This window comes from Papio anubis, chromosome 9, assembly GCF_008728515.1.
Source record: "Papio anubis isolate 15944 chromosome 9, Panubis1.0, whole genome shotgun sequence".
Classification (NCBI taxonomy): Eukaryota; Metazoa; Chordata; class Mammalia; order Primates; family Cercopithecidae; genus Papio; species Papio anubis.
In genome coordinates, this window is record NC_044984.1 from 790,527 (window position 1) to 806,578 (window position 16,052).

Sequence of the window (16,052 nt, forward strand, 5' to 3'; positions counted from 1 at the left end):
ATACAAAAAAATTAGCTGGACATGGTGGCGGGTGCCTGTAATCTCAGCTACTCAGGAGACTGAGACAGGATAATCGCTTGAACCCAGGAGGTGGAGGTTGCAGTGAGCCGAGATCGCACCACTGTACTCCAGCCTGGGCGACAGAGTGAGAATCTGTCTCAAAAATTCACTATCTAACCTCTATTCTATGTGTTTTACATTGTGAAGATGAGTAATATTAATATCTGCCTTCTGTGTTTTAAAATTGTCTAAAAGTGAAAATCAAGTGTGTCTGACTGACATTCTTTAAGGTAACTAGTTATGGATAGAGTTCCTTTTTGTACTTCCTTGTTCTGCTTTCTGTTTTTCCTGTCATCTCAAATTGCCTTGGTTTTTTTCTTATTGCATTTTCAAAGTTTTCATTTTCCCATCCAGTATATCGAGTCTTCTTCCTTCCTAGGGAATTCTTCAGACTTTTCTATCCCGCTAATCTGAACTTACTGCTTTCTGAGTATGCTGCACAACTGTCTTTTTTTTCCCTTTAATTGTGTTCCTATTTTTAATAAATTATTTTAAAATCTATGAATACGTATTTAAGTGTCTTGCTAGTAAGAAAATATGCATGTATAATAAACTGTGCCTCTACATATGAAAATGCTTTTCCTTTTTTAAAAAATCTGGTTTTATTTAGGATTCTGTTTATTTCATTTTCCTCCTTGATGCTCCTGGTATTTCTCCCGATCCCCTAGATATTTTTTGGTTTTGGAAACTTCTCTTAAAGGAATGAGCCTCCCCTCTTTAGTTTTGTTTTTACTTTTTCTCTACCATCTATTGTACTGGGTTGTTAAATAGACCCTTGTAAATATGTTTTTCTGTTTTGGCAAGTGTTCTAATTCTTGCATAATTTTCACTCATTCATTTTTCTCTATTCTCTTTTTTTGGGGAGGCGTATATTATTTGTATGTTGGAATTCTTGTAACAACTTTCCCCCCGTCCCCAACTACTTGCCTGACATTTTAGGTTGACATTATTTTTGCAAACTTTCATTGGATTTTTGTTTTGGTGAGCGTGTCTCTTTTGAGACCGAGTCTCGCTCTGTTGCCCAGGCTAGATTGCCGTGGCGCAATTTCAGCTTACTGCAGCCTCAACCTCCTGGGCTCAAGCAATCCTCCCACCTCAGCCTCCTGAGTAACTGAGACCTCAGGCATGCACCACCATGTCTGTCTAATTTTTTTTTTTTTTTTTTTGTAGAGATAGGGTTTTACCCTGTTTCCCAGACTGGTCATGAACTCCTGAGCTCAAGAAATCTGGCCGCCTTGGCCTCCCAAAGTGCTGGGATTACAGGCATGAGTCACCGCACATGGCCTGCATGTCTTTCTTTCTGAGAGTTTCTTCTGATTTTCTCGCCCCTAAACATTTTCTCTTCTTGCTTTATATTACAGTATTTTTATGCCTTCTCTAAAGTAAAAGATTTCTTATAAAATTATAAAAGTAGATTGGGCAGGGTGGCTTACACGTTGTAATCTCAGAGTTTTAGGAGGCTGAAACAGGAGGATCACTTGAAACCAAGAATTCAGGGTCAACCTGGGCAACATAGTGAGACCCTGCCATTACAAAAAGTTTTTATTTATTTATTTTTTGAGATAGAATCTCGCTGTCGTCCAGGCTGGAGTGCAGTGGCACAATCTCGGCTTGCTGCAACCTCCACCTCCCGGGTTCAAATGATTCTCCTGCCTTAGCCTCCCAAGTAGCTGGGATTACAGGCGCATGCCACCACACCTGGCTAATTTTTGTATTTTTAGTAGAGATGGGGTTTCACCATGTTGGCCAGGCTGTTCTCAAACTCCTGACCTCAAGTGATCCACCTGCCTCGGCCTCCCAAAGTGCTGGGATTACATCACACTTGGCCTACAAAAATTTTTAAAGAAAATTCATTAGGCATGGTGGTGCACACCCATAGTCCCAGCTACTGGGGAGGCTGAGATGGTAGCATCACTTGAGCCTGAGAGGTTAAGGCTGCAATGGTCTAGGATTGGAGTACTGCACTCCAGTCTGTGCAACAGTAAGACCCTGTCTCAAAAAAAAAAAAAAAAAAAATTAAAACTGAATATTTATTTAGACTGAAAGAAGAAATGGCAGCAAATTTTAAAGTTAAAAGAAGTCATATCAAAAAATCACAAAATGCAGAAAAAAACATTAAGTACTGGACACATCCTACTTTTACTTTTCCTTCATTTTTTGGCTGCTTCTTTGATCACCTTTTTATTTGGCAGTGACTTTGTAATACTTTTATACAGAAAATACAAAGATCATATAGCTTTCCTCTATCTTTCAGGTGTTTTGCTGTATGTGAGTCAATTTTTATTTTTAATTGCCTGCTATAATTATTTTTTATTTTGGTAAAATATATAACTTAACCCTTACCATTTAAAAAAGTATATTCTATTTCCTGAATTTTTTGTTTCTCTGAGGCAATTTCCCCTTTTTGATGGGAAGAATGTTTTATCTTTATGAGTTCTCAAGTGTGATGATCTGTGGGCCTGCCGATATTTAAGAATGAGGCTTACCGTGAGGCAAACTCTGTATTTAGAGTTTGTCTGTATTTAGAGCTCATAGTAAGTCTCATTACTTGTTAATGGTCAGACTTCATTATCAGGTGAATGGTCAGGGCACCCCCAAAATGATAGATGGTAACCGGTTTTGTTCTGGGATGTTAATTTGCACTCTAATGGCCCTACTAGTTGTTTTGATATCTTCAGAGTAGAACCTTAATTTCCTGCCTACCCAAGGGTAAGCATTGGGTGATCATTTTGCTGTGTGCACAGAAGGTAAGAGGCATTGATTAGTCTGTCCTACAGATTCTTCGTTTTTAAAAATCTCATGTCTCATTTCTGCTTTGCTGGATCTCTCATTGTTTTTTGGAGGAAAGGTATTGGTTCCTTTCTCAGGTACCCTCCAACTATATTTTAGGCGGTTACTTCTTGGGCCAGAATTTCACCATTTGTATCTGCTGATGGCTCCTCTCTCATCCTCTTTATTGTTTGCATTTAATATTTTATTTCTGTAACTTTCTTGAGTTACGTTAATGGAATCTCGAGGGAAAGTAGGTAACAGTAAAGTAAGCTGTTTATACTGTCATTCTGAATTGTAAGCCCCTGCAGACTTCTTGAATGATGTTAATGGATGTTGAATCACCTTTCAATATGGAGGGACAAGCCTGTTCCTTGGTGTCACGTGTATTACTCTTTGGTTGTTTGCTTAGCAGTGTTGAAAATTGAGGAGGCAGAGGTGTATGTATAAATTTGGTTCAGGATAGTATCTCACTAGCAGCTCCCAATATAACCTTTCTTTCTTTCTTTGTGTGTGTGTGTGTGTGTGTGTGTGTGCGCGCAGTGGCGTGATCACACTCATTGCAGCCTCAACCTGGGCTTAAGGGATCCTCCCCCATCAGCCTCCCCACTAGCTGGGACTACAGCCATGTGCCACCATGCCTGACTTTTTTTTTTTTTTTAAGAGACAAGGTCTTGCTCTGTTGCCCAGGCTGGTCTTGACCTCCTGGCCTCAAGTGGTCCTCCTGCCTTGGCCTCCCAAAGTACTAGGATTATAGGCGTCAGCCATTGTGCCCAGCAAACCATTCCTATTTTTCCCACTAAAATAATCATAAAATCAGAAATGAATGAAAGCTCCAATCATTCCTACAAATGAAAATTGACAGATATAAAGACAGAACTCTGGGAGTAAGTGGTACTAATGATGAGGCAGATTGAATCAGAGAAATACTATATAAATTTCAATTTGTACAACGTGTATTTACTTTGTTTTTTGAAATGATGACTACCAGGAGGAATCCTTGTCCCCATTGTTTGTTCAAAAGTCAGACCTAGAGCCACTGCTAACCAGAAAATTGAGCAGTCATCAACTTCCCCTCACGGTTTTTCTACATATAAGCATATTAGTAAAATTAGGGTGATGGGGAAGAGGACTGTGGAAATGGGAAACTGATAATGTACATGTAGTATAATTGTGCATTATTATCCAAAATATGATACATATACTTCTAGAAATAGTAGATATTTTAGGTTGTATATGAATGAACGTTTTAAAACCCCAAAATTTCTTTTAATAACAGCAATACTAACTAGTTATGAGGATGCTAAATTAGGTAGTAAGGACCTGTTTTATGATGTTAAAAATATCAAGTAAATATAGCTGTTTATTAGTTTTGGCAAAACATTATGAAAGTAGTAGACAAATGACAGAAGCTTGAAATATTTCCTCTAGATAAAAGCTTGCTAGAAACTGGCAATAGTACTGCTTTTTACACATACCACAGTTATAAATATGGGAATTTGACATCCACTTGTGTGTCAGACAGTGGAGTCATAAACAGTAGGTTTGGAGGATCTATCCTTGCTCAATATAGAAGTTCTATTATGATTGATAGGGAAATGACTTTGACTTACTGTTGAAGCCCTGATACTAAACAAATCTAATTTCGTTTGAATCTTTTTTCCTCTAGAAGTAAAAAAAGGCAATTAAAAAAAAATCCTTTACTTAATTTTGAGTTTCTTCTTTGAATAGCAAAGTTTGGAAGTGTAGGGGGTTGGAACTGATCTCTTGTCACAGAGTTTAAAGGTTAAGACTGGGGAATTATATTTGTTTCTAAATGAAAATATTATGATTATACGTAAACTGAAACTACAGTGTGAAGATGGGCAGTAAATGAGATACATATTTTTGAAGCAGCAACTGATTTTCTTTTTGTCAGACCCTGCAGCCAGCCTGCGGCCATAAATAAATGTAGTCAGAACTAGTTTCATAAAGTTAGATGGATATGTTCAATAAATAAGAGCCATTCTCCATAGTATTCATATTTTGAACATGATGAACAAGATTTAGCCAAAAAATATGTGCATATTCTTATGACTCAGGGACATCACACAAAAAAAGAAAAAGAATAAAATTGAAAAAATTAATGTGTGTATTCTTTTTTCCCTGGATTGACAAGCAGCTTCTAACAGTATGCTAATTCAAAGGTTAGTTTTATGTATTGTAAACTGTAGTTAGATAAATAATGGTTACTTTGAAAATCCACAGTAAATGCTGCTGATTTGACAAGGAAATGTGTTTGTTTAGTTATACTCTAAGGATGGTCTTCTCTGTTGGGGTAGAAAATTAGTTCATTTTAAAAGATCATAAACAAAATAGCAGGATTGAGCAATATAAATACAGAAATAACATTGATATAAAAATCAAAGTGCAAAACAGTATAGTATGTCATTCATGAATAAGTAATATGTTGTAAAACTATAAAAATGTATAATAGCGTGATAAATGCCATATTCCAGATAGTGGCTCTGGGAATGTGGAGAGAGGAATAGTGGCATTATTTCATAGAAAATAATCTAGAAGAAATATGGCAGTCAGGCACAGTGGCTTACGCCTGTAATCCCAGCACTTTGGGAGGCCGAGGCGGGTGGATCACCTGAGGTCAGGAGTTCGAGACCAGCCTGGCCAACCCAGTGAAACCCTCTCTACTCCCAGCTACTCAGGAGGCTGAGGCAGGAGAATCGCTTGAACCCAGGAAGCAGGTGTTGCAGTGAGCCAAGATTGTGCCACTGCACTCCAGCCTGGGCGACAGAGTGAGACTCCGTCTCAAAAATTAAAAATAATAAAAAAAGAAATATGGCAAAACATTAAGAAGTGACAAGTATCGGAGGGACATATGTAGGTACTTATATATTCCACATTTCTGTATGTTTGGAAAAGTTTATGTAAATTTTTTTATGTGTAATTACCCCCTGATCTACAGTGACTTTTTAAAAGTAATATGCTAAAACCAATCCATTGAGTGAAATGACAATTGGATTAAATTATAACAACAATATTAATGCAGACAACTCTATTTTCTAGTTATACTTATCAAGAGGTCAGTATTATTTGCTTGCTTTGCAAATAAGAAAATGTAAAATTTTTAACTTTTATTTAAGGACTTAATATGACCAATGGACACTATTTCTCATGTACATCAAGTCCTTACCAAGTATAAGAAGTAGAACAGTATCTGTATCTCCGAAGTTCTCAGTGTACTTCTCCCTAGTAACATCTCCCTGCCTCCCCTGTCCTGAATTTTACATTTCATTTTCTCGTCTTAAGTGTCAAGGGAAAGGTTCGTCAAAGTCAAGTCATATTCAGCCTTTTTGGTAGTGAAATATACATAACATAAATTTACCATTTTAACCATTTACAAGTAACTTAAAAGTATACAGTTTTGTGGCATTAAGCACATTCACAGTGTTGTGCAATTACTGTCATCCACATCTAGAACCTTTTCAGCATCCCAAACTGAAACTTTTTTTTTTTTTTTTTTTGGAGACAGAGTCTTGCTCTGTCGCCTAGGCTGGAGTGCAATGGTGTGATCTCGGCTCACTGGAACCTATGTGTCCCAGGTTCAGGTGATTTTCCTGCCTCACCCTCCCGAGTAGCTGGGATTACAGGCTCCCGCTGTCATGCCCAGCTAATTTTTGTATTTTTAGTGGAGACGGGGATTCACTATGTTGGCCAGGCTGGTCTTGAACTCCTCACCTCAGGTGATCCGCCTGCCTTGGCCTCCCAAAGTACTGGGATTACAGGTGTGAGCCACTGTGCCTGGCCCCAAACCAAAACTCTTAGCTCTTAAAAACTAAGTCCCCATTGTCCCCTTTCCCTGGTCCCTGGTAACCTTTTTTCTACTTTCTGTCTCTATGAATTTGCATATTCTAGATGTACCTAATATAAGTAGAGTCAGACATTATTTATCCTTTTGTGTCTGGCTTATTTTACCTAGCGTAATGTTCTCAAGGTTCATCTGAGTTGTACCATGTGTCAAAATTTCATTCCTTTTTACTATTAAATAATATTCCTTTATATGTATATATTTTGTTTTCTGTTCATTTGTTGCTGGACACTTGGGTCATTTTTACCCTTTGACTATTGTAAAAAAATGCTGCTATTAACATTGGTATTCATGTATCTGTTGGAGTGCCTGCTTTCAGCTTCTCGGGGCATATACTTAGAAGTGAAGTTGCTGAATTATATGGTAATTCTGTGTTCAACTTTTTGGGGAACTATCATGCTCTTTTCCACATTGTCTATGCCATTTTACAATCACAGCAGTGCATGAGGATTTCAGTTTGTGCCCATCCTTACCAACACTTTTTTGTTCCCTACTGGCCCTATTTTTTTGGGGGGGTGGGTAATAGCCATCCTGATTGGTGTGAAGTGGTATCTTACTGCTAGACATGTTTTAAAGGAAAAAAGGACAGTTCTTTAATGTGACTTAAATTGTTAAAATATTGTATGTGTAAGTGGAAAAAATACATATACACTTCTTGTAACTTACGATCTTACACAGCTATAACAGCAAAACGAATTTTCAATTTAAGTGCAAATTAAAACCTACTAAAATTAATGTTTTTGACAGTGTAAACCAAATTGTGGCTGTCTTCCTTTATAAATAACTTAGTCTTATGTGAGACTATCTATTTCAGTTACAAATTATAACTGAAGAAACTTTAACTGGTAAAGGAATTCAGAGCATACAGTTCGGGATGTTTGCTGACTTTAGGACTTGCCAAACTACCTATAGTCAAAATTAATTAACAAAATTAATGATTAATGTGTCAAACTTATAAATTGTCATTTAGTTTATCATTTGGTTGCTAGTATGATTCAAAAAGCAAACTACCTAATGAAGTCTTGTGGTCACCTACATGAGCCACAATATACATATGTTTATTTTTAATTAATTGTCTAAGTTAGAACCCAAAATTCTTTTTCCTGAAATTTAAAGAAAAAAAAAATTAGTTTTGCCACCTCTGATAATATCGATAGCCCAAAATTAAGAAAATGCTAACTTCTCCTGATGACTTCTTCCACAGCCTATTTCAGCCTGGGAAACATATTCAGGAATACATATGGGAGAATAAATCAATGTGAATGGGGTAGCTGCCATAAAAATAATGTTCTTAATTTGTGTAATTATTTTCAGTTTTCAGAGCACACTTACAATATGTTGAATCCTCAAAATAATTCTTAGCTATTCAGGAAAGATGGTGTTTTCATTTTACAAGCAAGGAAACTAAAACTCATGGCAGTTACTTTAGAAATAGGAGTGCAAAAGAAGAAATAAGCATGGCATGTGAAAATAACAAGAGTCCTTACCTGTATTGGGTTGTTTTTGGAAAGTATTGAGAAATAAGCTGGATCCAAGTGACTCTGGAATTTGGATTTGATGTATTGGAGTATTTTCCAAACTTGCTGGTCATAAGAAGTCCCTTCCTTGGAGACTGGGGCCAGGGTCCTAGAATCCTTACTTAACAAGTGCCCCTGAAGATTCTTATACTTAAGCCAAATTGGTTAATTATGCATTTATTATTTTTGAGCAAGGAGCTTGGTGTCATAAAAATAGTGTCTGGGGGAATATCTTTATCTAAAGGGTAGGTTGAAGGGTAAAGAGATCATAAGGCAATGTTTATTTTGATATGAGGTAGTTGTGGCTTCTATTAGTTTGCGACCATGGAAATGAGATATGGGGAATCATGGAATGATAGAGATTGCCTGGGAAAACGAAGGAAAATAGGGAATGAGTGATTTGTGGGGAGACTTTATAGGCTTGGACATATATTGAGTCTTTGCTCATAAAATGTCCAGTAGATATTTGGAAATCTAATTTGAATTCCAGAATTGGTAAAACATTACACTTAAGTCAGACCTTGCCAGGCTAAAGATATTGTATATTCTTATGTACATTCTCAATATCATATATTCTCAATATTAAACTCAGTTGCAGGTTGCATTTGTTGTAGAAATTCTGCTTTCAGTTTTTGTTTTTCCTGACTCTTCAAATCTTCTCGCGGAGCTTCTGGGCTAGATCTCCCATAAATTTGAAATAGTTATTCCTTATTCCCCAAGTACGTATGGAAAAGAGAGACAGAAAGGTTAAGATTGAGCTGATAAGGAGAAGACCCTGGGGGGCGGGGGTGGTAGTACACAGTATTTAAAGTTAACAGGAGCTGGGTGTGGTTGTTAACACCTCCAATCCCAGCACTTTGGGAGGCCAAGGCAGAGAATCACTTGAGGCTGAGAATTCTAGACCAGCCTGGGCAACAGAGTGAGACCCTGTCTCTATTTTTTTTTTTTTTCCTGAAACTAATCAGTCCTCCCTCTTTTACTTTTATTTCTTTAAGTGAAAGCCACATCAGGCACACTGAAAACCTAACTCTTTGTTTTTATATACTGGTCTTATTTTTTTTCTTGATTTCTTTCCTGAACAAAATGAAACAATTCTTTGAGATGCTTGTCTTTGTGATGTGCACAGCCACTTTTGCTTTCCTGTGGTGGCAGATTCTTGCAGGATGACCCACTAAGTTTCAGTGCTAATAACTCCATTTGAGCTTTTCAGTTCTGTTTTGCTGGTTTCCCCTTTGGCAAACCCTCATTACCCTATTCAAAAAACTTTGGGAACTGTTTCTACCCCATTTACTGCAGAGTAACATTTGTCTCTGAAGTGTAAGATTTCCTTCCAATAAGTGAGCAATAATTTTTCTGTTTTTGTTCTCATTCACAGTCATCTTTCCTTTTTCTCCCTTTCTCAGCCTTCTTGCTTTCTTCAGGAAGATCTCCTGCAAGACCTCACCTATAGTAGTCTGAGTTTAACCCTGTTATATAGCTGCTTTCACATTCAAATCAATTTAATCTACTTTAATAGAAAACTTTTCAAATGTATGTGAATGACTAGGTATTGTTCGAAGTTTTGCTATGCAATAGATACTGTAAGTCACTTAGTGAAAATAGTTTGCCTTTTTTTTTTCTTTTTACTTTTAGTGATGGGGTTTTGCTATGTTGTAGGCTGGTCTCAAGCTCCTGGCCTCAAGCAGTTCTTCTACCCCAGCCTCCCAAAGTACTGCGATTATAGATGTGAGCCACCATGCCCAGACCTAGTTTGCCATTTTCTGTTTTATTTATTTATTAATATATTTTTATTTATTGCCCTTTTCGACATGTTCTAAGCCATTTTCTAATAGAACTAAATGTGTTTTTTTTTTCCTTTTGTGGTTCAGCTATTATATGTATCTGCTACTTTTAGCATTAACCTAAAGCTTCCTGTATGTGCCAAGTCCCAGGTATTCTGGAATTCCATGTGGCTCTTGTGCCCTCCAAAGAAGGGTGGAGAGAACCTCTTAGACCCCAACTTCTGGATATTCTTGGCCCAGATTTGGGGATTAAGTGAAGGGTACCTAATGAATAGAACCTATACATTCGTATACATCTGACTTGAGAAAACTCCCCTATCTCTTTCTGTCTTTTTTTTTTTTTGAGATGGAGTGCCGCTCTTGTTGCCCATGCTGGAGTGCAATGGTGAGATCTTGACTCACTGGATTCACTGCAATCGCTGCTTCTCAGGTTCAAGTGATTCTCTGGCCTCAGCCTCCCGAGTGTCTGGGATTACAGGCGCCTGCCACCACGCCCGGCTAATTTTTGTGGTTTTAATAGAGATGGGGTTTCACCATCTTGGCCAGTCTGGTCTTGAACTCCTGACCTCAGGTGATCTGCCCACCTCGGCCTCTCAAAGTGCTGGGATTACAGGCGTGAGCCACCACACCTGGTCTCCTATCTCTCTTATAAGTAGACTTTTCTCCTTGCTTCTTTGAAACAGAAACTTTCTGTAAATAAATAAAGTGTATAAAGGTGAGCCATATTGGGAAGAAGGGGCTAATAGAGGAGTTAGAACAACCAGGTAACCAGATTTTTTTTTCCTATTCTTTTGGGGGAAAAAAAAAAATTTTTTTTTTTTTTTGGTCTTTCTGAAACTGGTACTATTTCAGAATGATAGGTAAAAGTCTCCATGGAGAAGCAGGGGATGTGATGCCATGTTTACTTGCCCCCTGCCCCCATAATTATCTTATCTTTTCACCTACTGAAGAAAGTTGGGCTCACATAGACTCTCTTCTTCATGGGATAGACCGTGAGTTTCATGTCTAAGAGTACCAAACTGGAAGTCATAAAGAAATCTGCAGTAGGAATTTAATCTGTAGATTTGGCCACATAAAGTGCAGGTGTGCTTTTTATGTTATACTTCAAAACACCTTGAAAGCCATGTTAGTCTTTTTGCTGTCTTTAACAGTTAAGAAATTTTGCATGAGAATTACCTATTTTGTTTCTAGTAGTAGTTTTTCCAACCTTTCCCAGGCCTTCAATCTCTAATTCTGAAGTTTTTAAGAAGAGTTAGTTACCTACAGTTAATACTTCTGCCATCTTTGAATTGCTGTTATACCATATAGGCCTATGCGAGAGAGTTGCCAGACTTAAGTAATTATTTATATGCTTAATTTCTTTCAACATACAGAATAATTGTTTAAAAATTTTTTTTCTCTGTAAACTGTAACTGAAACACATGCTGCACTGGAAAGCAGTGTTTCAAACTGCTGTACCCTCTGCCTGAAGACAAGTTTTTATTTCTTTATCCTAATACCCAACAACAATTAGTATCACTTTAAAAGATGAAATAGAGGCCGGGCACGGTGGCTCACGTTTGTAATCCCCGTACTTGGGGTGGCCGAGGCCGGCGGATCACAAGGTCAGGAGTCCGAGACCAGCCTGACCAACTTGGCGAAACCCCGTCTCTAAAAATACAAAAATTAGCCAGGTGTGGTAGCACACGCCTGTAATCCCAGCTACTCAGGAGGCTGAGGCAGAATTGCTTGAACCCGGGAGGCAGAGGTTGCAGTGAGCCGAGATTGCGTCACCGCACTCCAGCCTGTGCAACAGAGCAAGACTCTGTCTCAAAAAAAAAAAAAAAAAAAAAGATGAAATAGATGCTCATGTCTTTGCTAAGTCAGTGTGGTGCAGAAAATGATAAGGAGGGAGTATTCCAATAGTGACCTAAAATATTTTAATCAAGAATTCCAGACACTTTTCTCCACCCATATTTTGATACGTGGATTTAACATATGCTGTCTTAATTTAGTAATAAAATTTTGAGTATTGCACGTATATAATACTAGAGAAATGTAAATGTTAATAAGACTTGAGGACCAGATAATTTTGGGGATACAGTTGTTAGTTGTAAAGTAAAAATTTCAAGTTTAATGATTGAAAACCAGTCTCACTGCTTCATTAGCACAACTGGTTTGGAAGGTTCGCTTCTGGGCGAATAAAGTGAACAGTAGCAAAGGATGGGATTGCTACTTTAAAAATACTAAAATATGAGGATAAAGAGAGATGTCTGTCAGAGGATGTTTAAAATGAAATAACTGCTTAAAAGCAAGGGACTGAAGATGTGCAAATGGTTATGAGGTCATTGTATTAAACAGTAGCATTGTGCTTCTCAAGAAGAAATTAGCAGATAATCGACTGAGCACTATAATTTGGGTAGTACTGAGATGAACAGTTGTTTTAGTTGTTGCCTGACCCACACCCCACCCTCAGTAGTCTGGAACTGTGCATGTTATGAAGAGGTCATGTGACGCTGATCCTTGGTTTTGCTCATTTATCCTGTCAAAACAACTTAATGTAGATGGAAAGAAATGAACAAAATGAATAGAATGGGTTAGCTGCATCAGCTTTAGTTTATATTGAAGGTAATGAATGCTGCAATTGGGATAGTATAGTATATTAAGGCCCCAGGAATATCCAGCTCCATAATGATGAAGAGAAGTTTCTAAAAAGCAACAGTGGCTAATCCATTCTAAGTCTCACCTGACGTTTTAATGCTACTTTTTGATACAGGATTTTAAAATTTTATCATTGTATTAATGATAATTTGATTGACGGTAATATTTAAACAATACATGGTTCCTCTTATTTTACCTTCAGCTGTAATTTAGTATAAAGTTCCTATTTCTTTTCAATAATTATTATATAATAACAAACATGAATCTTCTGAGAAGAAAATTATTTTAGAAGTTTTGCAAAATATGTAGGGTTTGTTGTCCGTGAAACATGAGCTTTGAAGCAAACCTTCATTTGTCTCTTAGTTCTGCTTTTCCTGTGAATTTGAGGGAGATAATAAAATTTTCTGAGTCAGTTCATCTCACAACATTTTTCTGAGAATTAAATGAAGTAAAGCAGCCAGCCAGTAAATAGCAAATACTTGGCAAAAATTATTTTTAAAACCCCAGATGTTCCTTCTGATCTGTGTCTTATGTTAGTTTTGATCTACTTTATTATTGTCTTAAAGTCTTTTGGGTGCTAAAATAATGTACTTCTATAAGATATTTTATGAAATGTTCCTAGATTTAAAAAAAAAAAAAAACAAAATTTAGTTACAGAGGGAACACGTAGATGAATTATTGAAAGAAGCCCCAAATTGTGTGTTTAGGTCCCCCCATTTCCTGCTTTGTTGATGACAATCTGGTGTCCTGTCTTTCTAACTTCAAACAGTAAGCAGGGGTTCCCAGATCTCTTAACATAAATAATACTTTTCAGAAAGGATAGAAACACTTAGATCTAGAAAGTAGCCTGTATTTATAGTATAGATGTCTTCTGGGCAAATTAGAGATAGAATAATCTAAATATTTCTATGGAATTTTTAGATTGCCATTCAGTGTATTCTCAAGGAAAATTAAATACGGATTTTTGATGGCAAAGAAGTCCCCCCTGTTTTTTTCCCTCTGTACCTTGCTATAAATAAGTATTTGGTAGCTTTTTTACAATAAACTTTTACAAACCATTTTTAAAAATCAAAAGCTGTTTGCAAGTTGATCATTCTGCATAGGTTGTATTGGACTTAACTGAGATTCAGAGACCCAATTTCAATTATCATTTTTCTTTTAAGTCACAGGAATTTTTTATCCTTGGGGAAATGCTAATTGCTTATTAAGGACACACACACACACACACACACACACACACACACACACACACACACTTTTAAAGGGGTATCGCAGGGGAAAAGACATTTATGGAATTCATTCAACAAATGGCTGTTGAACAAGTCACTATGCTAGGTTGTCAGGTGCTAAAGATAGAACCCCAAAAAGGTATTTTGTCACTGCCTTTTCATGACAAAATAAAGCCTCTGAGGGCTTATTCTGTGGGGATAAGAGTCAATATAATGTTGCCTTAATTAAGTGTTTTGTAAGAGGCATGTATGTAGTATCCATTGGTTTTGATGCTATTGGGCAGAGTAGAAATAGGAGTAGTAACTTGGTTTCCTTTTATTACATTCTTCATTGGGTACTTTTGGTGACAGAGTGAGAACCTTAAAGTTCAATTAATAATTGATGTAATAACTGAAGAGAAAAATTAATGAACAAGAAGGTAGATCAGAAAACATTGCCCAGAAAGTAGCACAGAGAAGGAAATGGAAAATGAGAGAGAAATTAAAGGATAAAATAAGGTTATATACACACACACATTTAAAAATTGTTTAAAAAGAAGAGTTGGGAGGGGAAAAAAAGAGAATGAGAGGAGACAGTGTTTAGAGAGATAATAACTGAGAGTTTTCCTGACTTAAAGACAAATACTTGAGTATTTAAGTTATTGCTTTTTAAAAAAAAAAAAAAAGGCTTCGTGCAGTGGCTCACACCTGTAATCCCAGGCTTTGGGATGCCAAAGTTGGAGGATCACCAGAAGTTCAAGACCAGCCAGTGCATCATAGCAAGACCTCATCTCTACAAAAATTTAAAAATTAGCCAGGCAAGGTGGCATATGCCTGTAGTCCTAGCTACTTTGGAGGCTGAGGTGGGAGGATCCCTTGAGCCCAGGATCTGAGGCTTCAGTGAGCTATGATAGCACCACTGCATTCCAGCCTTGGTCACAGAGTGAGCTCCTGTCTTTCAAACAAACAAAAATAAAAACAATGTTTTGGTTAAAGATAGATTGATTTTAATCAAGGCAAAAATAGAACTGGAATTTATATTTAGGTCTTTCTGCTTCTAAAGCCTGTGTTCATTTCCTGACATTAAATTGCATGTCTAGCAATTGATGACTTATTTTGGATGTGGAAAGTTAACTGCACCTTACAAAAGTGAGACTGTATCTGAGTTATACATTAACAGTAAAGATACTGAAATGATCTCAAGCATGAATTTATATAATCCAAATCTATCATTTATAACTTCAGCATTTGCATGTTTTAAACACCATCGATCATGATTTAGTAATGTTTAGTATCTAAGATTAACTGTCTTTATTTGGTGTTTTATCATTTTAAACCACATTCTGTTTTGGTTTTTCATTTTAGGATCGAAAATTAACAAAGTCTGAGAGGCAGAGATTTAAAGAAGAAGCTGAAATGTTAAAGGGTCTTCAGCATCCCAATATTGTTAGATTTTATGATTCCTGGGAATCCACAGTAAAAGGAAAGAAGTGCATTGTTTTGGTGACTGAACTTATGACGTCTGGAACCCTTAAAACGTAAGTTCATCAATATTACAAAAGCTGACCAAGAAGTATGAGAGAGTTTGAGTTCTTAAATTTCAGGTCTCCCAGTTTTACTTTTGTTGTCCAGCCTACTAAGAAGGGAACAATCCTTCCAACTGTTGCTGTATTAGCGCATATTTCCTTGCCCACAAAGTCCTCTGGTATATAAAGTGATTTGATAATTATTTCTTGGTAAGTATTGAAATGAGAAGTTATGGCCGAGTGTGGTGGCTCACGCCTGTAATCCCAGCACTTTGGGAGGCCAAGGCAGGCAGATCACCTGAGGTCAGGAGTTCGAGACCAGCCTGGCAAACATGGTGAAACCCCATCTCTACTAAAAATGCAAATAGCTGGGCATGGTGGCGTGCACCTGTAATCCCAGCTACTCAGGAGGCTGAGGCAGGAGAATCGCTTGAACCCAGGAGGCAGAAGTTGCAGTGAACCGAGATCACCCCACTGCATTCCAGCCTAGGTGACAGAGTGAGACTCCATCTCAAAAAAAAAAAAAAATTGAGTGGCTAAGGGATCAGAAATCAAATGTCAAGGTAGCCCTCTAGTGGTTAAAATGAGATTAAGGTTTATTGAGAAGCTACCTATTTATTTTTATCGTTTGTATTGTGCTTTGCTATATCCCTGCAACTTTTATATCAGATGCAGATTATATTGTG

General features: G+C 37.2%; 1 protein-coding gene across 29 annotated transcripts in view; it reads left to right on the forward strand.

The window, feature by feature from the left end:
• The window catches only part of WNK1 (WNK lysine deficient protein kinase 1), a 156,607-nt gene that overhangs the window by 46,140 nt on the left and 94,415 nt on the right, over positions 1–16,052 (forward strand). For all 29 annotated transcript variants that reach the window (XM_031651009.1, XM_031651018.1, XM_031650990.1 and 26 more), the window contains exon 2: positions 15,206–15,378. In XM_031651009.1, the coding sequence (XP_031506869.1) occupies positions 15,206–15,378 (173 nt within the window). The remainder of the gene's footprint in view (positions 1–15,205; positions 15,379–16,052) is intronic.